At 32.7% G+C, this 17935-nt stretch overlaps 1 protein-coding gene across 6 annotated transcripts in view; it reads left to right on the forward strand.

Annotated features, from left to right (window-relative positions):
* Positions 1-14210, forward strand: part of DNAJB4 (DnaJ heat shock protein family (Hsp40) member B4) — a 45187-nt gene extending 30977 nt beyond the window's left edge. For 5 of the 6 annotated variants that reach the window (XM_086390736.1, XM_086390734.1, XM_086390737.1 and 2 more), the window contains 2 exons: positions 10946-11514; positions 12905-14104. In XM_086390736.1, coding sequence (XP_086246862.1) covers positions 11080-11514; positions 12905-13138 — 669 coding nt within the window. In that variant the 5' untranslated portion in view covers positions 10946-11079 and the 3' untranslated portion in view covers positions 13139-14104. Of the gene's footprint in view, positions 1-4520; positions 4917-10945; positions 11515-12904 lie in introns of those variants that run through there. The other variant, XM_086390732.1, reaches the window with a different exon arrangement.
* The last annotated feature ends 3725 nt before the right edge of the window (positions 14211-17935 follow it).

Here is a 17935-nt window from a genome sequence, read left to right on the forward strand (position 1 = left end):
TATATGAGTTTATTTTTGGGCTCCCTATTCTGTTTTATTGATCTGCTTGCCTTTTCTGATCTATTGTTCTTTCACCAGCACCATACTGTCTTAATTACTGTATTTGAAATACAGTGTGTTTGAATACAATGAATACCACGTATAACAGAATGATTTAAGATGATTTAAAATTTTAAACATAGTCAAAATGAGTAAGTAGAAAATATTAACTGGAATATTTGGAAAAGGCCATTTCTTCTTAGTTGGATAGCTTTGTGTGAGTGGATGCGTGTGCTTGTAAATAAGGGTATTTTGTTACACACATGTTACAGTAATCATTTTTCTGGGAAAAAATTCTTCTAGTTCATATGATAAGCACTGTCATAATAGTAGCTAACACTTCCATGGACATCATTATTTGCCAATCACATTTAAGTACATCATACATTTATCTCATTTAATCCTCCCTCCAGCCCTTTGAAGTAGGTAGTAATATCAATCCTGTTTTACAGATAAGGAAACTTGAGGCTCAGAGAGGTTTAAGTCCAAGGCCACACAACCAATAGGTGGTATTGCCAGGATTCTAATACAGGTAGTCTAACTCCAGAGTCTGTGCTTTTAACCATTACACTATCAATATTCCCTGATGCACCTTAGGAGATTTTATAGCCACTATTCAAATATCTCCAACACTGTTAAACAAGGTATAAAAGACTTGGTTTACTTATTCTTGGATAAGAAGCATCAGGGAATGGAAGTTATAATTTACTAACATTAATACTAGATGAGAAATTTCAGGTCTGAATGTACCCAGTTAAAGAATTAATTAAATATTAATAGAAGTTTTCAGCAGGAATATCAGTAAACTGTTAGAAATCATTTGTCTTCAAGTATTTCAGTGATGATGTAAATTTTAATAGTACTTTCATCTGAGACTTTAGAAGGCATACTGTCTTTCTCTGTATTTATTATAAACTGAGAAATGGTTTGTGAGTTGGAGAAATAAAACTTGTTTTCTTATCATCTATGAATAAAGCCAAAGTAGAAGGTAAAGATGGTATCAGTTGAATGATTAGTTATAAACTTCTAGTTTTTTTTTTTGTAGTTAAAATGCTACCTTTAGCTCTCATTATCTAAACATATTTAATATTTAAATTGTGATTATCAAATAAAAAAGAACTCATACTTCTTTAAAAAATAATTTCTCTGTACTTATTATTAAAGTATAATATTCCAAGAAGGGAATTTTGTTAAATCTATTAAAAATAAAATGTAATGTCATTAGAATATTTAATTCTGGCCCTTGACTCCCCTCAAACTTATTATTAAGCACAAAAGCTTTGTTGCTATTAACTTTTATAAACAAAATAATAAATATAAAGTTTTATGATTTGGTTGAAAAATTAAAATCATTTCTTTAAAATACATTTTAACTGTCCTTCAGTTAGAAAGGAACCACCTCTACCCCAGCATAAGAACTTGACCTTGTAAACTGCAACCATTAAAGAATCTCAGTGTTTGTAATTTTCTTTTAATAAAAGGAAGAAAATTGTGTTTTCATGGAATAATCTCATCAGTGTTTGAATAGTAAAAATTAAAAAAAAAATGCTAATTTCATATCTTTTGTTAAAAATATAGAGCCTTAAAGAAATTAAAGGAAAAAAATGTATGCTTTCCTAACTCGTTAGTTTTTGTTCTCTTCATGCTTTCTGCCACATATACACATACCTATAAAATCAAATAAGCAATGATTTATGTAATTTCTAAAGTGTTTCAAATAGACTTATTATGTAATTTTTTTGGTTTTTAAAAATACATTTATTAAATGAATGTTGTTTACATCTCTGCTCCATTTACCCTACAGGCTGCCATTACTGTTCCTTTTACACACTCTATAGTCACGATAATTATTCACAGGGAAACAACTGCTCTTTACCGCACCCCCCCCAAAAGAAAAAGCCACCCCCATTCATCTCAAACAAACTCGGATGAAGAAAATTCAATACAAAGTAATTGTGTAATGGATTTTCAGCTCTTAAGTGGTAGAAGAGACAACTCAGTCTGAAAAAGTAAATGTAAGAGTAAAATGTTTCTCAAGTACTATGTAATTTAATAATGACCATACTGATTTATTACCCTCTTGCGTGTAATTGCAGTGGGTATATTTGTATATATAATTTTTCTTATTATTTTCTAAGGACAAATTTCCAGGTATGATATTTATAGTGCTTCTAAAATCATTTTAAATAAACCATTCCTAAATGTTGGAAAGAATTATTTATACTGCTTATTTTAACAAAACCTAGTTAGAATTTTTTCATTTAAAGTCTTATAATTGCCTCCTTATTAACTTGGAATTCCAAGTTGAGGTGAATTCTTGCATTTCAACGCTGCTACTCTAATCCTTTTGTTATTTATGCTATTTGAAAAAATATGAAAATCGTTTATCACCCTTCTCTCTGCGTGATAAGCCAGATTTCTTTCCATTTGTTGATATGTAATGCATCTTTCAGAAATGCAAAAGATCTAGTAGTCTCTGGCTTCTAAAATCATTTAATATGTCAATTCCTAATAATATTTCTAGCTCTCTGAAAATGATTGAATCAGATAAGAATCTGGTTTTTTTTTTTTAGTTCCCAGAATTGCCCTCCAGAACAATTTAATACTTTTTATACTGCTATACCAGTGTTCTTTGATAATGAATATTTAATGGACTTTTTTTAGAAACTAATTCTAGAATACATTATTTTTATTATATTTTTATTCTACTCTCAGTGCTGGTCCTTGCACTGGATTCCAAATTGCAATATGCTTTTCTAAAAAGTAAGAGTCTTAAGGTAACTTTTGATCTTAGCATTTTCCCCCAAGTTTTTTGGACTTGGAAAGTTTATCTTTTGACATTAAGTATTCCTTGGTGGTACTAAAAATTTTTGCTGAATAGCTTACAAACCTCTGTAACCTGTAAGTAGGCTAGATAGATATTGTACTTTCCTATACCAAGGTGTTTTTAAAGAAGAGTTTTGAGAAATAGTAAATCTTAGCTGTTTAAATTCACAAAGATGAACATTATGAAAGAATTGCTGAATCATTTTCGTAAGGCTGCTTGGTTTATAGAGTAGGCGTTCCCATATTGTTAAAGGTTAACGTGATCACTGCCTTTTCATTATCCTACACATATATGTACATTTAATTTTTCTCATAAATGCTCTTTTTTCTTTTCATTTTACAGACTTAAGATATTTAAATACAGTGCTCTGTGCAATTCTTTTGATATTTTCTTATCAATCCATCTTTACAATATTAGAACTAGGAACAGTTGTGAAAAGATGAAGGAAAAACTATGTAGAAGATAAAAGATTTGAGTTATATACACTGAAAATATTTCTTATAAATATCCAAAATATATATTAGAAAAGCAGGCATCAAAACAGTGTATGATATATGATGTAAACTTTTTAAAATAAAAAATAGAAAACTACAGAAAATAACCATAAATATTCATAGGAAAAGAAAGGATTAGAAGGAAATATACTGACATTTATTGAGAATTATCTAAAGTGGTAAGATAGGAAGTTTTTTAAGATGAAAAACTTTTTTTCTGTCTTTTTTCTTTCTGTGTTTTCCAAAATCTTCAATGAGTGTTTATAATTAGGGAAAATGTGTTTTTAAAAGAAAAAAATATTTCTCATATTATACCTTGTAAATAGCATATCCAGACTGTAAGCTGATCCAGTTAAAGTCTTAAAAGAAATGTGAGTTTTTACTGCCTGAAACCTGATACTTTTTCCTGTCTTTCCGGAAGCAGCACAAAAATTCTTTAAATAGTGACCCTAGGAATGAGGAGGGCGGATCTCATTCTGTTTTAGTTGAAGTAACTAAATCAGATATGAAGCTTTCACAAGTATTAGTCTGCCTGAACTATTAACTCTTGCATACTACAAAAAACCCCACAAAACTTACCAAAATCATCAGCTAAAGACATATTTAAGTCCTTTACTTATTTTAAAATATTGTGTTTGATACTTATGATATATAGCCTTTTACAATGTGAAATTCCTGGCATTTCTGATTGCAGACCCTAGGAATTTTGAAAATGATACAAATTATTTGACAATTTTAATTTAAACCATATTTTAATACTGTATATCTTGAATGACTTGAAGTTGAAATTAAAATAACTTTTCATTTGTATGTATCTAATTTTAATAAGATACTTAATGGCTATAATGATTTTTTTGTTGCTTTTTCACTTAGAATGGATTAAGTAAATGTGTAGTTATGATATTCTATGCTGATATACTGGTTTCTTAATCCACTTGGCCTCTTAAAAAGGAAACAAGTATGGTGGAGCCAGAAGGAAAATGAATAGTTAATCATGGAGGAGGAGAAAACCTAGCTCGGTACTAGAGGCAGCTGGGGAAGTGACGTCCTGTAGCATTTGCTGTTCTAGAAAGTGCAGAGACACGTAGTGAAAATGGGAGGATCTAGAAGGAGGCCGTCTCCCGTGTAGTGTATATTTATCTGTAAGTGAGCCGTTGGGGAAGGAATTAAATACTGAGGCGCTGTCTGCTTGCTGCCTTAAGACAGCGAAGCTGAATTGCTGATTTGCTTTAACTTTTAAAATACCCAGCTTGGTTTATTTTTCTTAGAATCATTGTATTGCTAAGACTGGGGACGCTGTTTTCTTTCACAAAGGGAAATCTAAGTTCATTTCAAGGCACTCGAAATGGGGAAAGACTATTATTGCATTTTGGGAATTGAAAAAGGAGCTTCAGATGAAGATATTAAAAAGGCTTACCGAAAACAAGCCCTCAGATTTCATCCGGACAAGAACAAATCTCCTCAGGCAGAGGAAAAATTTAAAGAGGTCGCAGAAGCTTATGAAGTATTGAGTGATCCTAAAAAGAGAGAAATATATGATCAGTTTGGGGAGGAAGGTAAGAATTCAGTGTATATCTTTCTGTCTCTCTTTTTTCTCTATCAGCTTTCTGGTTATTAAATTCTCTGACATTTCAAAAGTAGAAAGACAAATAATGGATAAAAGCAAGATTTCATCCCTGATCATATGAATGAATGTTACATAGCTATGAATGAAATGTACTTGTTTGTCCTTTTTTGGATTTTGACATTTTGTGCAATATATATGTTCTCCCATTAGATTTGTATTGTTGACATTGTATTTGAAAAGAAACCTTAAATTCCCATACTCATTAAGAAATTGTGTCAAAAGTCTTATGCAACCTGTTTTTTTTTTTTTCTAATGAATTTTCTGTCAGAGCCAATAAAGATTCTTCAGTCATTTAAAATCTTAAGATTGGCAGTTCAAACTCTGGGTAGTTTATATTTTATTCACAAAAACAAAAGAAGTTTTTTGCCTTTTTTCTTATGGCAAAGCTAGTTTAGATTAAACAGGACAGAATCTTCTCTCTGAGAAGCCGAAGGCCCAGGCATTTAGCTGTAGTTGTTTTTGGCATTCTGCCTGGAGAGGAAAGAATTTTCCTGATGTCATAAAATACCAGAACAAGTTTTTAGCTTAATTGTAAACAGTAATTGTGTGCCAAGAAAATGAGATCTCAGAAATGCAATTTTTGACCTAAAATGGCCACCTCCTTAGAACAATGACTGATTTACTTTAAGATAACATTATTTCATTTGAAATTTTACTATCTAGGTGTAGAGGAAGGCATGATAACTTCCCTTTCCTCTCCCTGCCACACTTTTATTTCTCGGATTGTGAGATCTGAAACTAGTTGAATACAGTAAATGGAAGTAAAATTTAAGATTATCCTTTTATCATTCTGGATTTTAAATTGTCCATCATCGCCATGTAAATGTAGCTGTAAAGTAAGACTATTTAAAATTGCTGATTGACAACAAGAACATTTTAATTTTTACAAGTTCTGGAATTTCAACTTTTTATATCAGGACTGTTATTTTATTACTAATTTTTCTCCCCAAATATTATTTTAAAATCATTCATTGTAGTTATGAAAACTTTTTTTTTGCTTTATTGCATTTAATGTTAAATTTCCCTAATTAAAAATCTATCTTAAAATTCAATGAAGTGGTAACTGTATTTTGAGTTAAAAAGTTAAATTTAGTTAAACAGGGTAATTGTGTAGAGGTTGTTTTTTTTTTTTCTTGTTATGCTTTTTCTTTTTGATCTGAGTTGCCCCAAATTGCAGTTTCTGCTGCTATGAGGACCTGCAGTGTCAGGTTCCTGCAAAGTAAAGACTGAAAAAAGCAAGTAGTGGGCAGTTCAGTCCTGCTGGTTCCTTATGGCTGTACTACTCAAAATACTATGATTTGTTTCTTCATCTCAAAAGCTAAGCAAGATTCTCAGATACTACTAGCTATATACTACTCTTTCTGAAGAAGTTATTTTGTAATTTTTGTAAAGAAATCTACAAACACGATATAACAATATGAATTCCCATGAAAAAGCAAATACCCTTTGATTTAATCCACACCTCACTAACAGCCCAAATCTGTCTATAACTAAACCATAAGATTTAGTGTTTCTAAGGATATTTATCTTCAGAATTTTCAAGTCACCAAATGATACATTTTTCTTGGCTTAACATTACCTCTTAATAGTGTTTTTCTTGAGTTATATTTCTCCAGTTTGATTTTTACTGAGCGTCATCAGTGAAGTGAATTTTTAAAAAACAGGATCATCTGTGTACCCCAAGTCTTTTAGATAGTTGATATAAGCAATGAAAGTAATAGTGAGGGAAGAATAAGTTTTTTAAAGCATTGAAATATATTATTCAGAAATACTATTTTCTACTTATATTGCTTTAAAATACAGTTAAAATGAAAGTTATTTGATTATGTTTTAGAAATTATTCTTCCTTTACAGAAAAGCATTAAAATTATTTATCCTTTATTCAAAGTATCTCATTAAGTATACTGTTAAAACATAGAAAAATATTTTTGTTTCTTTGCCTGTCATTGATCTGTTTGTGCTTGCAGGCCTGGTTGCATAGCCCTCTGTGTTTCTCTAGAAGTAACAAAACGCTAATTTACCTGGTACACTTTCCCCCCGAATTATTATATTCTCTTTTACAACCTGAAGCTATGGGAATAAACCATGAACTGAGAATTGCATGAGTTAAACGTGCTAAATTTATATATTTAGGACCTAAGATAGCCAGTGATCCCAGTATATTTGTGTTTTGAAAATGTCTAATATCCACAATTTTAAATGCTGGGTTTTAAAAAAGCTGGATAAAAAAAGAGATGTTTTAAATTTACCGTATGACCCAGCATTTCCACTCCTGGGAATCTATAAAAGAGAAATGAAAATGCAGGTCCACACAAAGACATGTACGTGAGTGTTCATAGCAGCATCATTTGTGATGGCCCCAAATGAAAATATCCGAAAGTATCATCTTTTAGTAAATGGATAAATGAAGTGTGGTATATATGTATACACACACACTACTTAGCAATTAAAAGGACTGATTTAATAAAAATGCTTTGTAAATGAAATAACCTCAAACATTATAAATCATATATAAATGACTACATATTCTATTATTCCATTTATATGAAATGCATGGAAAAGGCAAATTTATAGACAAAACAGATCAGTGGTTGCCTAGAGCTAGAGGTGGTAGCAAGGATTAACTCCAAATAGAAATGAAAATACTCTTTGGGTTGATGGAAATGTTTTATAACTGGATTGTGGTGATGGCTGCACAGTTCTATAACTTCACTAAGACCATGGTATATTTACAATGGGTTACTTTTATAGTATGGAATAAATAAAATTGTTTTATAATAGAGATATTTCTCCATAGTTGAATAATTTGAAAACAAAAAACAAAGGACTACTGACACTTGAAATTGAATTTTGATCTAATTTCTCCTCTAGAGTTTTAGGTTTAGTTCTGAATTGTTCTGTGAATGTCAACAGAAGTTCATATTAAAACACATAAAATCAGATTTTCAGTAACTCATCCTTATAGTGGCCTGGTTTTCTAACATTTCTTTCTCTTCATATCTTTCTTTTTATATTATGTTTCACTCAATAACTTAAAATTTAAATACTGAAAGGTAGTATTTATATGATCAAATCTGTGTTTAGTACATTAATCTTTATACTAGCTATTAATCTTTATACTAGTTTGCTGTTTCTGTTCTTTATATAGTTAATTAACAATCTATTTACTATATATTTAAAAAAATAAGTAAATTGGATTTCTATGAATCAAAACTTTAAAGAATCTCACTGTGCTAGTTAACTCTAAGTAGTGTTATAAATTTGGGTTTTTACATATTCAGTTCAGTTCAGTCGCTCAGTCGTGTTCGACTCTTTGCGACCCCATGAATCGCAGCACGCCAGGCCTCAGCAGTTATTAAAGTCATATAATTTTTTTCCCTTGAAGTCCTGATTTTTCTCCAGTGCTGCTGCTTTTGATAAACTTTAATCAACTAATTAATGGATATCATTGTTATGAATAATATCCCAGACATAATTTTTTTTTGGATTGCAAATTGGTTGGTTGCTTGTTTTTTAAATAATAGCAGTCTTGGTACAACATAAGTAAATGTTGACTCTGGGGTACATTTCTTGCTCACACGAAGTGATGATGGTGTCTAGAAAAAATTTTGGATAGCATAGGTAGTCTAGCTGCATACTAAAATTTTCCATGAGCAGTCAAAATGTATGTAGTGAAAAGTTGACTGTATAGTTGATGACAGGCTTGTTCAAGTGCTGGGCAACGCAAGTGATACTTGCATAATAATTCATGTTATATTGGTGTGAATTTTGGTGGGATTTTCTCAGTCACAGTAGTACACAGTTGACTATTTAGTGTCAAAGCTTTATTGGAGGCTGTTTGTTATCTTTGATGAATGTCAGTTCAGACAGTGTGTGAATCTTCTCAGGGACTCAGTAATCCTGATTGAGTTACCATTTTTGGCAAAGGGCTTTTAGGGAAAAGCCAAACCCATGATGTAATAACTTAAAATGTAATTCTTTCTTTTCATGAATCCATTATACATCCAAAACATTTAGATTTTATCTTGTGAAGGGTTCAATTGGGCAGGCTAGTTTATTCAATTTACTTTATGAACTCTGTTAAATCGTTATACTCTGTGGGATGAAAGATGGAGTGATTGAAATAATTTAGTATTGGTTTAATCACATTGTAATGACCTTGAGTTATACACATATTCTATCATTTAAAAAAAAAATCTGCCACTAGCTTTTTTTAACATTTGGAGTTATAACTGTACCACTAGAATTTAGAGAAAGGAGTTTTGAACGAGTTGTATGTTAAAAGTTCTTGTCCTACTTATGCTTGTCATTGTTTTCTACAAGGCATATCCTGAGTGAAAGGTGCCAAATAGAATAAGATATTTAAAACTGAGAAAGTATGCTGAGTGACTTGAGTAGAGTTTTTTACTATTAAATTTCTCATATGTGTATGTGTAATTATACTTTATATTGTTTTTGTTTCTGCCTTTCTCTGTCTTGACACTGAAGACACATTTTAGTGTTTGTTTCTAACACTTTAAGAATTAGTTCTTCCCTTTATTCAGCAAACATGAGTGGCCGTCATTTTCAGAACTGTATGCATGAACAGTGCAAAAATAAATAAAATGTGTTTCCTGCCCTCAGATTACTCACTGATGAACATATTTGAACCTCTTAGTTTAATTCTCTTGTTTTTTTTTTTTTTTACAGTTTTATAATTTTTAGGTTCTGTTCCTGCTTGTCTCCTTTGTCAGGAATGCCCATAAGGATCATCCAGAAACTTTGCTGAGACTGTAATGATATAAATCCTTGTCAGTATCGATCCCTTAGAAAATCACTATACTGTTGTTTTGTAGGTTTTAGTAGAATCTTTCGTCAGTATGTAGTAGAAAATGCTACTTCAAATATGTTATCTCTTGTGAATTACTAATTGCTTAGTTGAGTCTTAGAGAACAGGATCGAAGAGTCACTGTCTTGGTGTCGGAAGCAGGTTGTCCATAATAGACAAAAATAACCAGCCCAAAGGTCTTACAGGTCAAAAGGGTTTACAGCTCATGATTTCAGTTTTCTTTTTACATGCTGTTGAAATTAATGCTATCATGTGATATGCCTAAGTAAACAATTTCATTATTTAGGATATAGATAGTAATTTTAATGTCTAAAATTTTCTGTTAATGGAATTTTTTTCCCTTTCTGCCATGAATGAGTTCTATTTTAATTTTTAAACAGTGAAAGATGATCTGAAATAAAAATAGTTATTTTGAATATGATATTTTATATCACTGATTTGTGTTCGCTGATAATGATGGTGCTCAAAAGATTTAGGTTACATATTTTGTTTGCATTGATTACCGAAGACCTTTCGATTGACATCTTTTTTTTTTTTTGCTATTTTTAAGATTATATATTTGAAGTAGAGTTGATTTACAGTGTTGTATTAATTTCTGCTGTGCAGCAAAGTAATTCAGTTATCCATGTACATATTCTTTTCCATTATGGTTTGTCACAGGATATTGAATATAGTTTCTGTGTTATACAATAGGACCTTGTTGTTTATCCATCCTATGTATTGTGATTTGCATCTGCTAATCCCAAATTCCCAATCCTTCCCTCCCCCCACCCCTTGAATGACATTTTTTAAAAACCTAAATTTATATACTTCAGATCATCAAACCAGTAGCTTATAAGAGGTTCCCAATTTTTATTTATTTTCTTTTTTATGCATGGAACAAAAAGTTGGAAATAAATTATCGTTAAAGATGGGGATTTGGATAAAGAATTTGAAAGCTAAAAATTTAACTTAGGGTGGAATGATTGGTAGTTATATGGCTCTTTTGTATTTAGTTATAATGGCATTTCTGACCAATATTAATAAATAGCAACCCAAGTTAGCCAAAGTTTATGAGTAATACAATTTTTCCAAGTTTAACTTTCAAGAGTTATAAGTATTTTTCTAACCATGCTTATCTTGTCGTTTAGGGTTGAAAGGCGGAGCAGGAGGCACTGATGGACAAGGAGGTACCTTCCGGTACACCTTTCATGGTGATCCTCATGCCACATTTGCAGCGTTTTTTGGAGGTTCCAACCCCTTTGAAATTTTCTTTGGAAGACGGATGGGTGGTGGTAGAGATTCTGATGAAATGGAAGTAGATGGAGATCCTTTTGGCGCCTTTGGATTCAGCATGAATGGATATCCAAGGGACAGGAATTCTGTGGGCCCATCCCGCCTCAAACAAGATCCTCCAGTTATTCATGAACTTAGAGTATCACTTGAAGAAATATATAGTGGTTGTACCAAACGAATGAAGATTTCTCGGAAGAGGTTAAACCCTGATGGAAGGAGTTATAGAACTGAGGACAAAATTCTCACCATCGAGATTAAAAAAGGGTGGAAAGAAGGCACCAAAATTACTTTTCCAAGGGAAGGAGATGAAACACCAACTAGTATTCCAGCAGACATTGTTTTTGTCATTAAAGATAAAGATCACCCCAAATTCAAAAGGGATGGGTCAAATATAATTTATACTGCTAAAATTAGTTTACGAGAGGTAAGTTAGTAGGATATTGGATTCTGAAACCAAACAGAATTATGCCTGTAATCTTAGGGAATTTATCTAAATAATAACTAACATTAATGTTTACTACACAGCATTCTTACAATTTTCATAAGAACCCTCTAGAGTAGTACTACTACTTTGCGTCTTGTGGATAAGATTATATTTTCTAAGTTCAGTTATTTATACTAACAATTTAAATGCCAATTTTAAGTGCTAACGAGATTATATACAATGAGGCCTACCTAGTATGGATTATCTGTACTTTGTTTTTGCAGTTTGTCAAATCTGCATTGTAATCTCATTACCTTAGTCCATGTATAAGATTTCTTCCAAAGTTGTTAACTTGAGTTAATAATTATATAACAAACAAGGCATTAAAAGGGAAAATAAGTTATGAGGGTACTGCTTTAATACATTAGTTTGTATTTATTCTATTTTTAGGCACTGTTTCTCAAATTGGATTATAATCCTCCAAATATGCCCATGTCAGTTCCCTGCTTAAAATTCTTTAATAACTTCATAGAGCATCTACCATAAAGTCTAAACTCTTTAGCTTAAACTAACAGGTTGTTTTTAATCTAATTTCTATCCATACATGTGTATACATTTCCCTAAGTTTGATATATTATTATCTTGTATACCTCTGTATATATATCTTTGTATACCTCTATGGAACACTGCTGTTCCTTGCTCTACCTCAACACTTACTAATGGTCCGGTGCTTACCTCAAGCAATCTGTATTCCCAGAAGCTAAGAGGGTACATTGAGTGCCCTTTGTCTCAGACAAGAATTCTGCACATACTTCTCTGACAACTTTATACTGTAAAGTTATTATTACTGGTTTGCTTCTGAATCCTTTGTGCATTCCTTGAGGTGGGGTCTGTGTTCATGGTCCCTATATGTTCAGCATCTAGCAGAAATATATGGCATGTATGGTACTCAGTAAATATTTACTGACTAAAACAATAAATATATTTATTGTTCTAATGTTTTCACTCTGGAGAAGTATATAGTTGCTCCTATCTTTTTCTTTCTGGTTCTTAATTTCTCCCTCTTCTCTTCTCCCATTCCATCCTTGCAACTTGAATGTTGTAATAGCAGCCTCAAACAATTCATTTCATTCTAGAACAATGTGAAAGACATTCTTTCCTCCTCTTTTCCTTTTTCCTTTTCCTTTCTTTCCCCTGCTCCTTTCCTTCTTTTGTAAACTATCTGATTATGTGTATCCTGAAGGGACTTTCTAGTGGGGAAAAAGTCTTAAAATTATTGATATTCTTTTGGAGGTTAAAAGTTTACCTTAGAATCATTCTTTACAGCTGGTAATATTTTTGTTTAGACTTTTATATTTGAAGTTTGTTAATTTTATTTGGTTCATTTTAGGCATTGTGCGGCTGCTCAATTAATGTGCCAACCATGGATGGAAGAACCATACCTATGACAATAAATGATATTGTGAAACCTGGAATGAGGCGAAGAATTATTGGATATGGGCTACCATTCCCGAAAAATCCTGACCAACGTGGTGACCTTCTAATAGAGTTTGAGGTTTCCTTCCCGGATACTATATCCTCATCGTCCAAAGAAGTACTTAGGAAACATCTTCCTGCCTCATAGAATGAAAAACTTTGTTAACCATATTTTGATAAGGCACTGAAAATATAAAAGGACTGGCCATTTACTGATGTAGATGTGAATTCTGTATAAAGACATGTAAATTATTTTGAGGGTTCATTACATTGCATGAATAGAGACGGGTCAAATAAAAAGGCAAAAGGGATTTTTGCAGTTAGAGATGAAGAGAAAACTACTCACTGTATTTTATTTCATTTCTCCCAGGTCAGAATTTTTTAGTATTTTGCTTACATGTAAAATTCATTTCTGTGGAGTTAATAGATGTATTTCTAATAAAGTACCAGGCTATCCAAGTACTTTATTTCTTATATATTTACACTGTCAGTGTGATAGCTTCTCATTTATAATGGAAATTTGAATTCTTAACTAAACTATACATGTGATAGGTACTTCTAGAAAAGAAGAACCCAAGTTACTTGGAAATCTGGTTAACTAGATTAAAATAGTATGAAATGCTGCTATAGGGCTGGTACCCATAAAAGAATATCCTAATACATATATTTCACCATTTTCATTTTTAAAGTATGCTGTAGCATTTCTTAATAACATAGTTATAATGTTCTTAAAACAGATGTTTTCTTCATAAAAAGGAAATTAATGGCAATTTATCTCCTGTGGAAATCCCAATTGCCTGAATTACTGATATTTTAGAAATAGGTTGTTTTTAAAATGCCATATATAATTTTATGGAAATTAACTATATATCTTGGACTTAATAAATTATAGGTACATTTTATTGTCCATTAGTTAAGGATAATTTGTTTGATAATAAACGTGTTTTTAGAGGAAATATTGTTACTTGGAATTAATTTTCCAATTACACAGTCTTCTATAACTTACTCATAATATGCTATATGTACCATATGCAATTTCCCTAAAAAGAATAAACTACCACTATGGTGTTAAACCAAAATATGGGGAAAATAAACACTAACTGCTGCTTATGAATGATGTTGCTACTACTTGTTATGCATATAAATATTTTACTTTTTCATATGTATAGATTGCATTTCGTAGGTGTTTTAGTTTTTTAAATATATTTACGTTTAAATAATTATTCTGTTTTCTGTTTTATAGCTATAGTAAGAATGATATTTTGAAACAAAGATTTTGGTTCAAAAGAAATTTTCAGGATAATTGGTATACAAGGTTTATTGGACCCTATCACCTTTTAGCAGAATATGGTCTTCTTTTAGAAATTCAAAACATAGGTTTTAATCACCATATACTTTATACAGCTTTATTGAGATGTAATTCTCATGCTAAAAAGTTTACCATTTTAAAGTACACAATCCAGTTGTTTTAGTATATTCACCTTATATAGCCACTTTGTAATTTCAGAACATTTACATCACCCTAAAAAGAAACCACATAACCATTAGCACTCACTTCCCATTCCTCCAGCCCCTGGCAAACACTAATCTACTTTCTACTTCTATGGATTCATCTATTCTGGACATTTCTTATAAGTGGGATTAAACAATATTTGGCTTTTTTGTTTGTTTCTTTCACTTAGCATAATGTTTTCAAGATACACCCATGTTGTATCATTCAGTACTCGTTCCTTGCTTTATGGCCGAATAATATTCTGTTGTTTGGATATACCACATTCTGTTTATCCATTCATTAATTGATGGGCATTTAGGTTATTTCCACTTTTTTGGCTATAATGAATAATGCAGCTCTGAACATTTTTGTACCACTTTTTCTGTACATAATTTTTTAATTTTCTTGGGTATATGACCTAAGAATAAAATTGTTGGGGATAACCATATACTTTAATTGCAAATGGAAAATGCTTGAAAATGTCAGAGAATTCATAATCATGCATATTTTTCCATTAATTTATAAATAATTCCTTTATAACTTTCTCTAAATGACAGTTAAAACTCCTTAAGGAAATGTGAACATTGTGGAGATTTTCTCACATCTAAAGAGATAAGAGCTGAAAAGCATCAGTGAGATTGGTAGGCATGGTTTCTATGTAAAACCCACTGTCATTATTTTCTTGATTAAGCATTTTCTCTCAAGTTAAATGATTTGTAGATTAGATGAATGATCTTTGGATTAAAGAGTATTTGTTAAAGTACAGAATTATTCTAATACTAAAAAAAGTTAATTGGCATTGCTATATAAACAGTTTATCAGGGATACCCTGGTGGTCCAGTGGTTAGGACTGTGTGCTGTCACTGCCAAGGCCCTAGGTTCAGTCCCTGGTCAGAGGACTAAGATCCCACAAATTGCGCGGCACAGGCCAAAAATAAAAAACAGTATATCAGTATCTCCCGGGTCTTAAAGGGTGTCAATAATACCTTCATGTGTAGTAAGTGCCCAATTTTCATTTGTTGAGTGTTGACTTAATGTAGAAGTAGAGTTTTAAAGTTTTCTTACTTGCTTATCTTATGAAGGTACTTTTGATTTTAAAAGGTTCTCTTTACATTAAACCAGATTCTTGGATACCTGGAATAGTTTTGAAAGTATTGTGGATCTTAGTAAGCTAATAGATAAAATATTACCTATCCTACAACTAAAATTTATTTTTATTTATTTATTTTTTTTACAACTAAAATTTAGTACATCATCTCTGTAGCTATTAGAGTTTGGGGTTTTGTGAATGTAGTTCTTCTTTTCTTTTTTCTTTTGGCCCCACCACGTGTCTTGCTGGATCTTGACCAGGGATGAAACCCCGGCCTATGGGCTATGAAAGCACTGAGTCCTAACCACTGGGCTGCCAGGGAATTCTCAGTTTATGTAAATGTAGTTCTTAGCCATTCTTATAAAGAGGAAACGAGATTTAGGAAAAGAAAACTGGAGATTTATGTCAGTTTTGGATGCAACCTTAAACATGAGAAATAAAACAGAGGCAAAGAACTCTACTCCTGTTTCTGTTAAAGGGATGGCACTGAGATGAAGAGAAAAAACTTGGACCAGAAGGACTCCTGTATTAAATTATAATAGGAGGTCTATGTTAGAGAAGAGCTTGAGAAATATTTAGTTTTGTTTATCTAATAGATTAAAGTTTGCACAGTGTTTTTAATATCAAGTATATATTTTCCATATCTGGGACTGGGAATGAAGGGGTTCAAGAGATGGGATTAACTGAGAATCCTAAAACTTGGAAAATATGAAACTTTTGGAATGAGGGTAGGTTTCTTTTTTATTAATTGCCTGCTTTATATGTCTATTATCTAACAAAGTAAAAATAAATTTGCAAGCATCTTATGGAAACTGAGAATAAGAGATCCTGAAAAGTTTCTAGAAAGCAAGGAATGGTAAACCATATTTATTACTAATTAAAAATATAAATATCACTTTTTATTTAGTACAACCATCATTTTAGTTAGCATTAAAACTGACTTCTGGGTGCAGCCCCCACCCCAACCTAGATCCCCCACCCACCTCATCCCAATCTCTCCCACTCCAGGCCTGTCAAAGTGTGCCCCACTCCTGGGCAGCCCCACACCCCCTGCTCAGGAGCACCACGCTCTCCTCTGTGCAGACCTCCTCCCCACCCTCCATAGGATTGGGTGCTACCTCCAGGCCATACCCCCTCACCTCCTGTGCCCCCTTGTCCCTCTGGTTGAGTTTCCCTGACTCCCAGGAACATGCGCGTTGACCAACCCACCTCTGGTGACCCCATTTCCCTGGCCTCTCTTCTCAAGTCCTTGGGCTCTTTGTGCCCTTTGGTACATGGGGTCCCCTCTTCTCACCCAACCCATCCTACATATTCACAGCCCCTCCTAGGGCAGCCCCCAGACCCTTGCTTGCCAGTGGCTGAGCCTGGCTCTGGCCAGGCAGATTCACCAGCCAGAAGGAAGGGCAGGTGCTGGGCCTCATCAGAGGGCCTGGCTGCTGGGGCTGGGGTGCCAATCCACCTTCCCCACGTCACAGATCCTAGAAAAACATTAATCTAAGAACCCCTTGAGTATGATGACAATTGGGTTGGAAACCCATATGCCCAGGTTCTGAGAGTCTTTATTTCTGTGTGATATCCTCAGCAGAGGGCGGCAGGTGTGTGTGTGTGTGTGTGTTCATTTTTGTCCGTCTCTTCAGAAACTTTGGGTGGGGTCGTTTCTGTTTCCTTCAGCAAGTTCCTGTTTTGTGGTGTTTATGGGGAGAAAAGTCTGGAACCATCCAGAGGTTCCTGTTTGAGAGGTTGTTAAAAACACAAGGTCAGTTACAAACCGTAGGGTGGCCAGCAGGTGCCCAGGTGTGACCCACACAGCCAGGGTCAGTCTCTGCCTTTGCATCTGTATTGAAAGTGTGTATGTGTGTACACACACATTTCCTGTTTTTGTGTGTGTGTGTTTCCTCTTTGTGTGTGTGGCTGTGTGATTCCTCTTTACCTTATTTAGATTTTCTGATTTTTCTATAATGAACTTGCTTTGCATTTGGTGAGGGTGGGGCAGAACTAGGGGTAAGGAAGCATAAACTACAATAGAAAGGAACACCAGTATTTTCAAGTTTGGATTTTAAAGTCTCAAATCCAAGAAAAGAAAAATGAAAAAGAAAAATCTGACATCTTAGGGTTCTGCCTAAAGCTTTTTTTGTTTTCTTTTTCATAACAACTTAAAATTTCTCAGCTAATTGTTTTCCTACCAAATGCTTTCAGAAATGTAACCCTCTCAACTGGGGAAATTGTATTTCACTCTAGCTTTTACAAATTACACTCCCTCACTTATTAAAGCAAACATGAACATTGGCATAGCCCACTTCAGAGTAGTAATTATACAATAGGACTAGTTAAACATTTTATGTCTTTTTTCCCCCAAAATATTT

Source organism: Bos grunniens, chromosome 3 (assembly GCF_055505025.1).
Source record: "Bos grunniens cultivar Pamir isolate PY7600 chromosome 3, Bosgru_T2T1.0, whole genome shotgun sequence".
Lineage (NCBI taxonomy): Eukaryota > Metazoa > Chordata > Mammalia > Artiodactyla > Bovidae > Bos > Bos grunniens.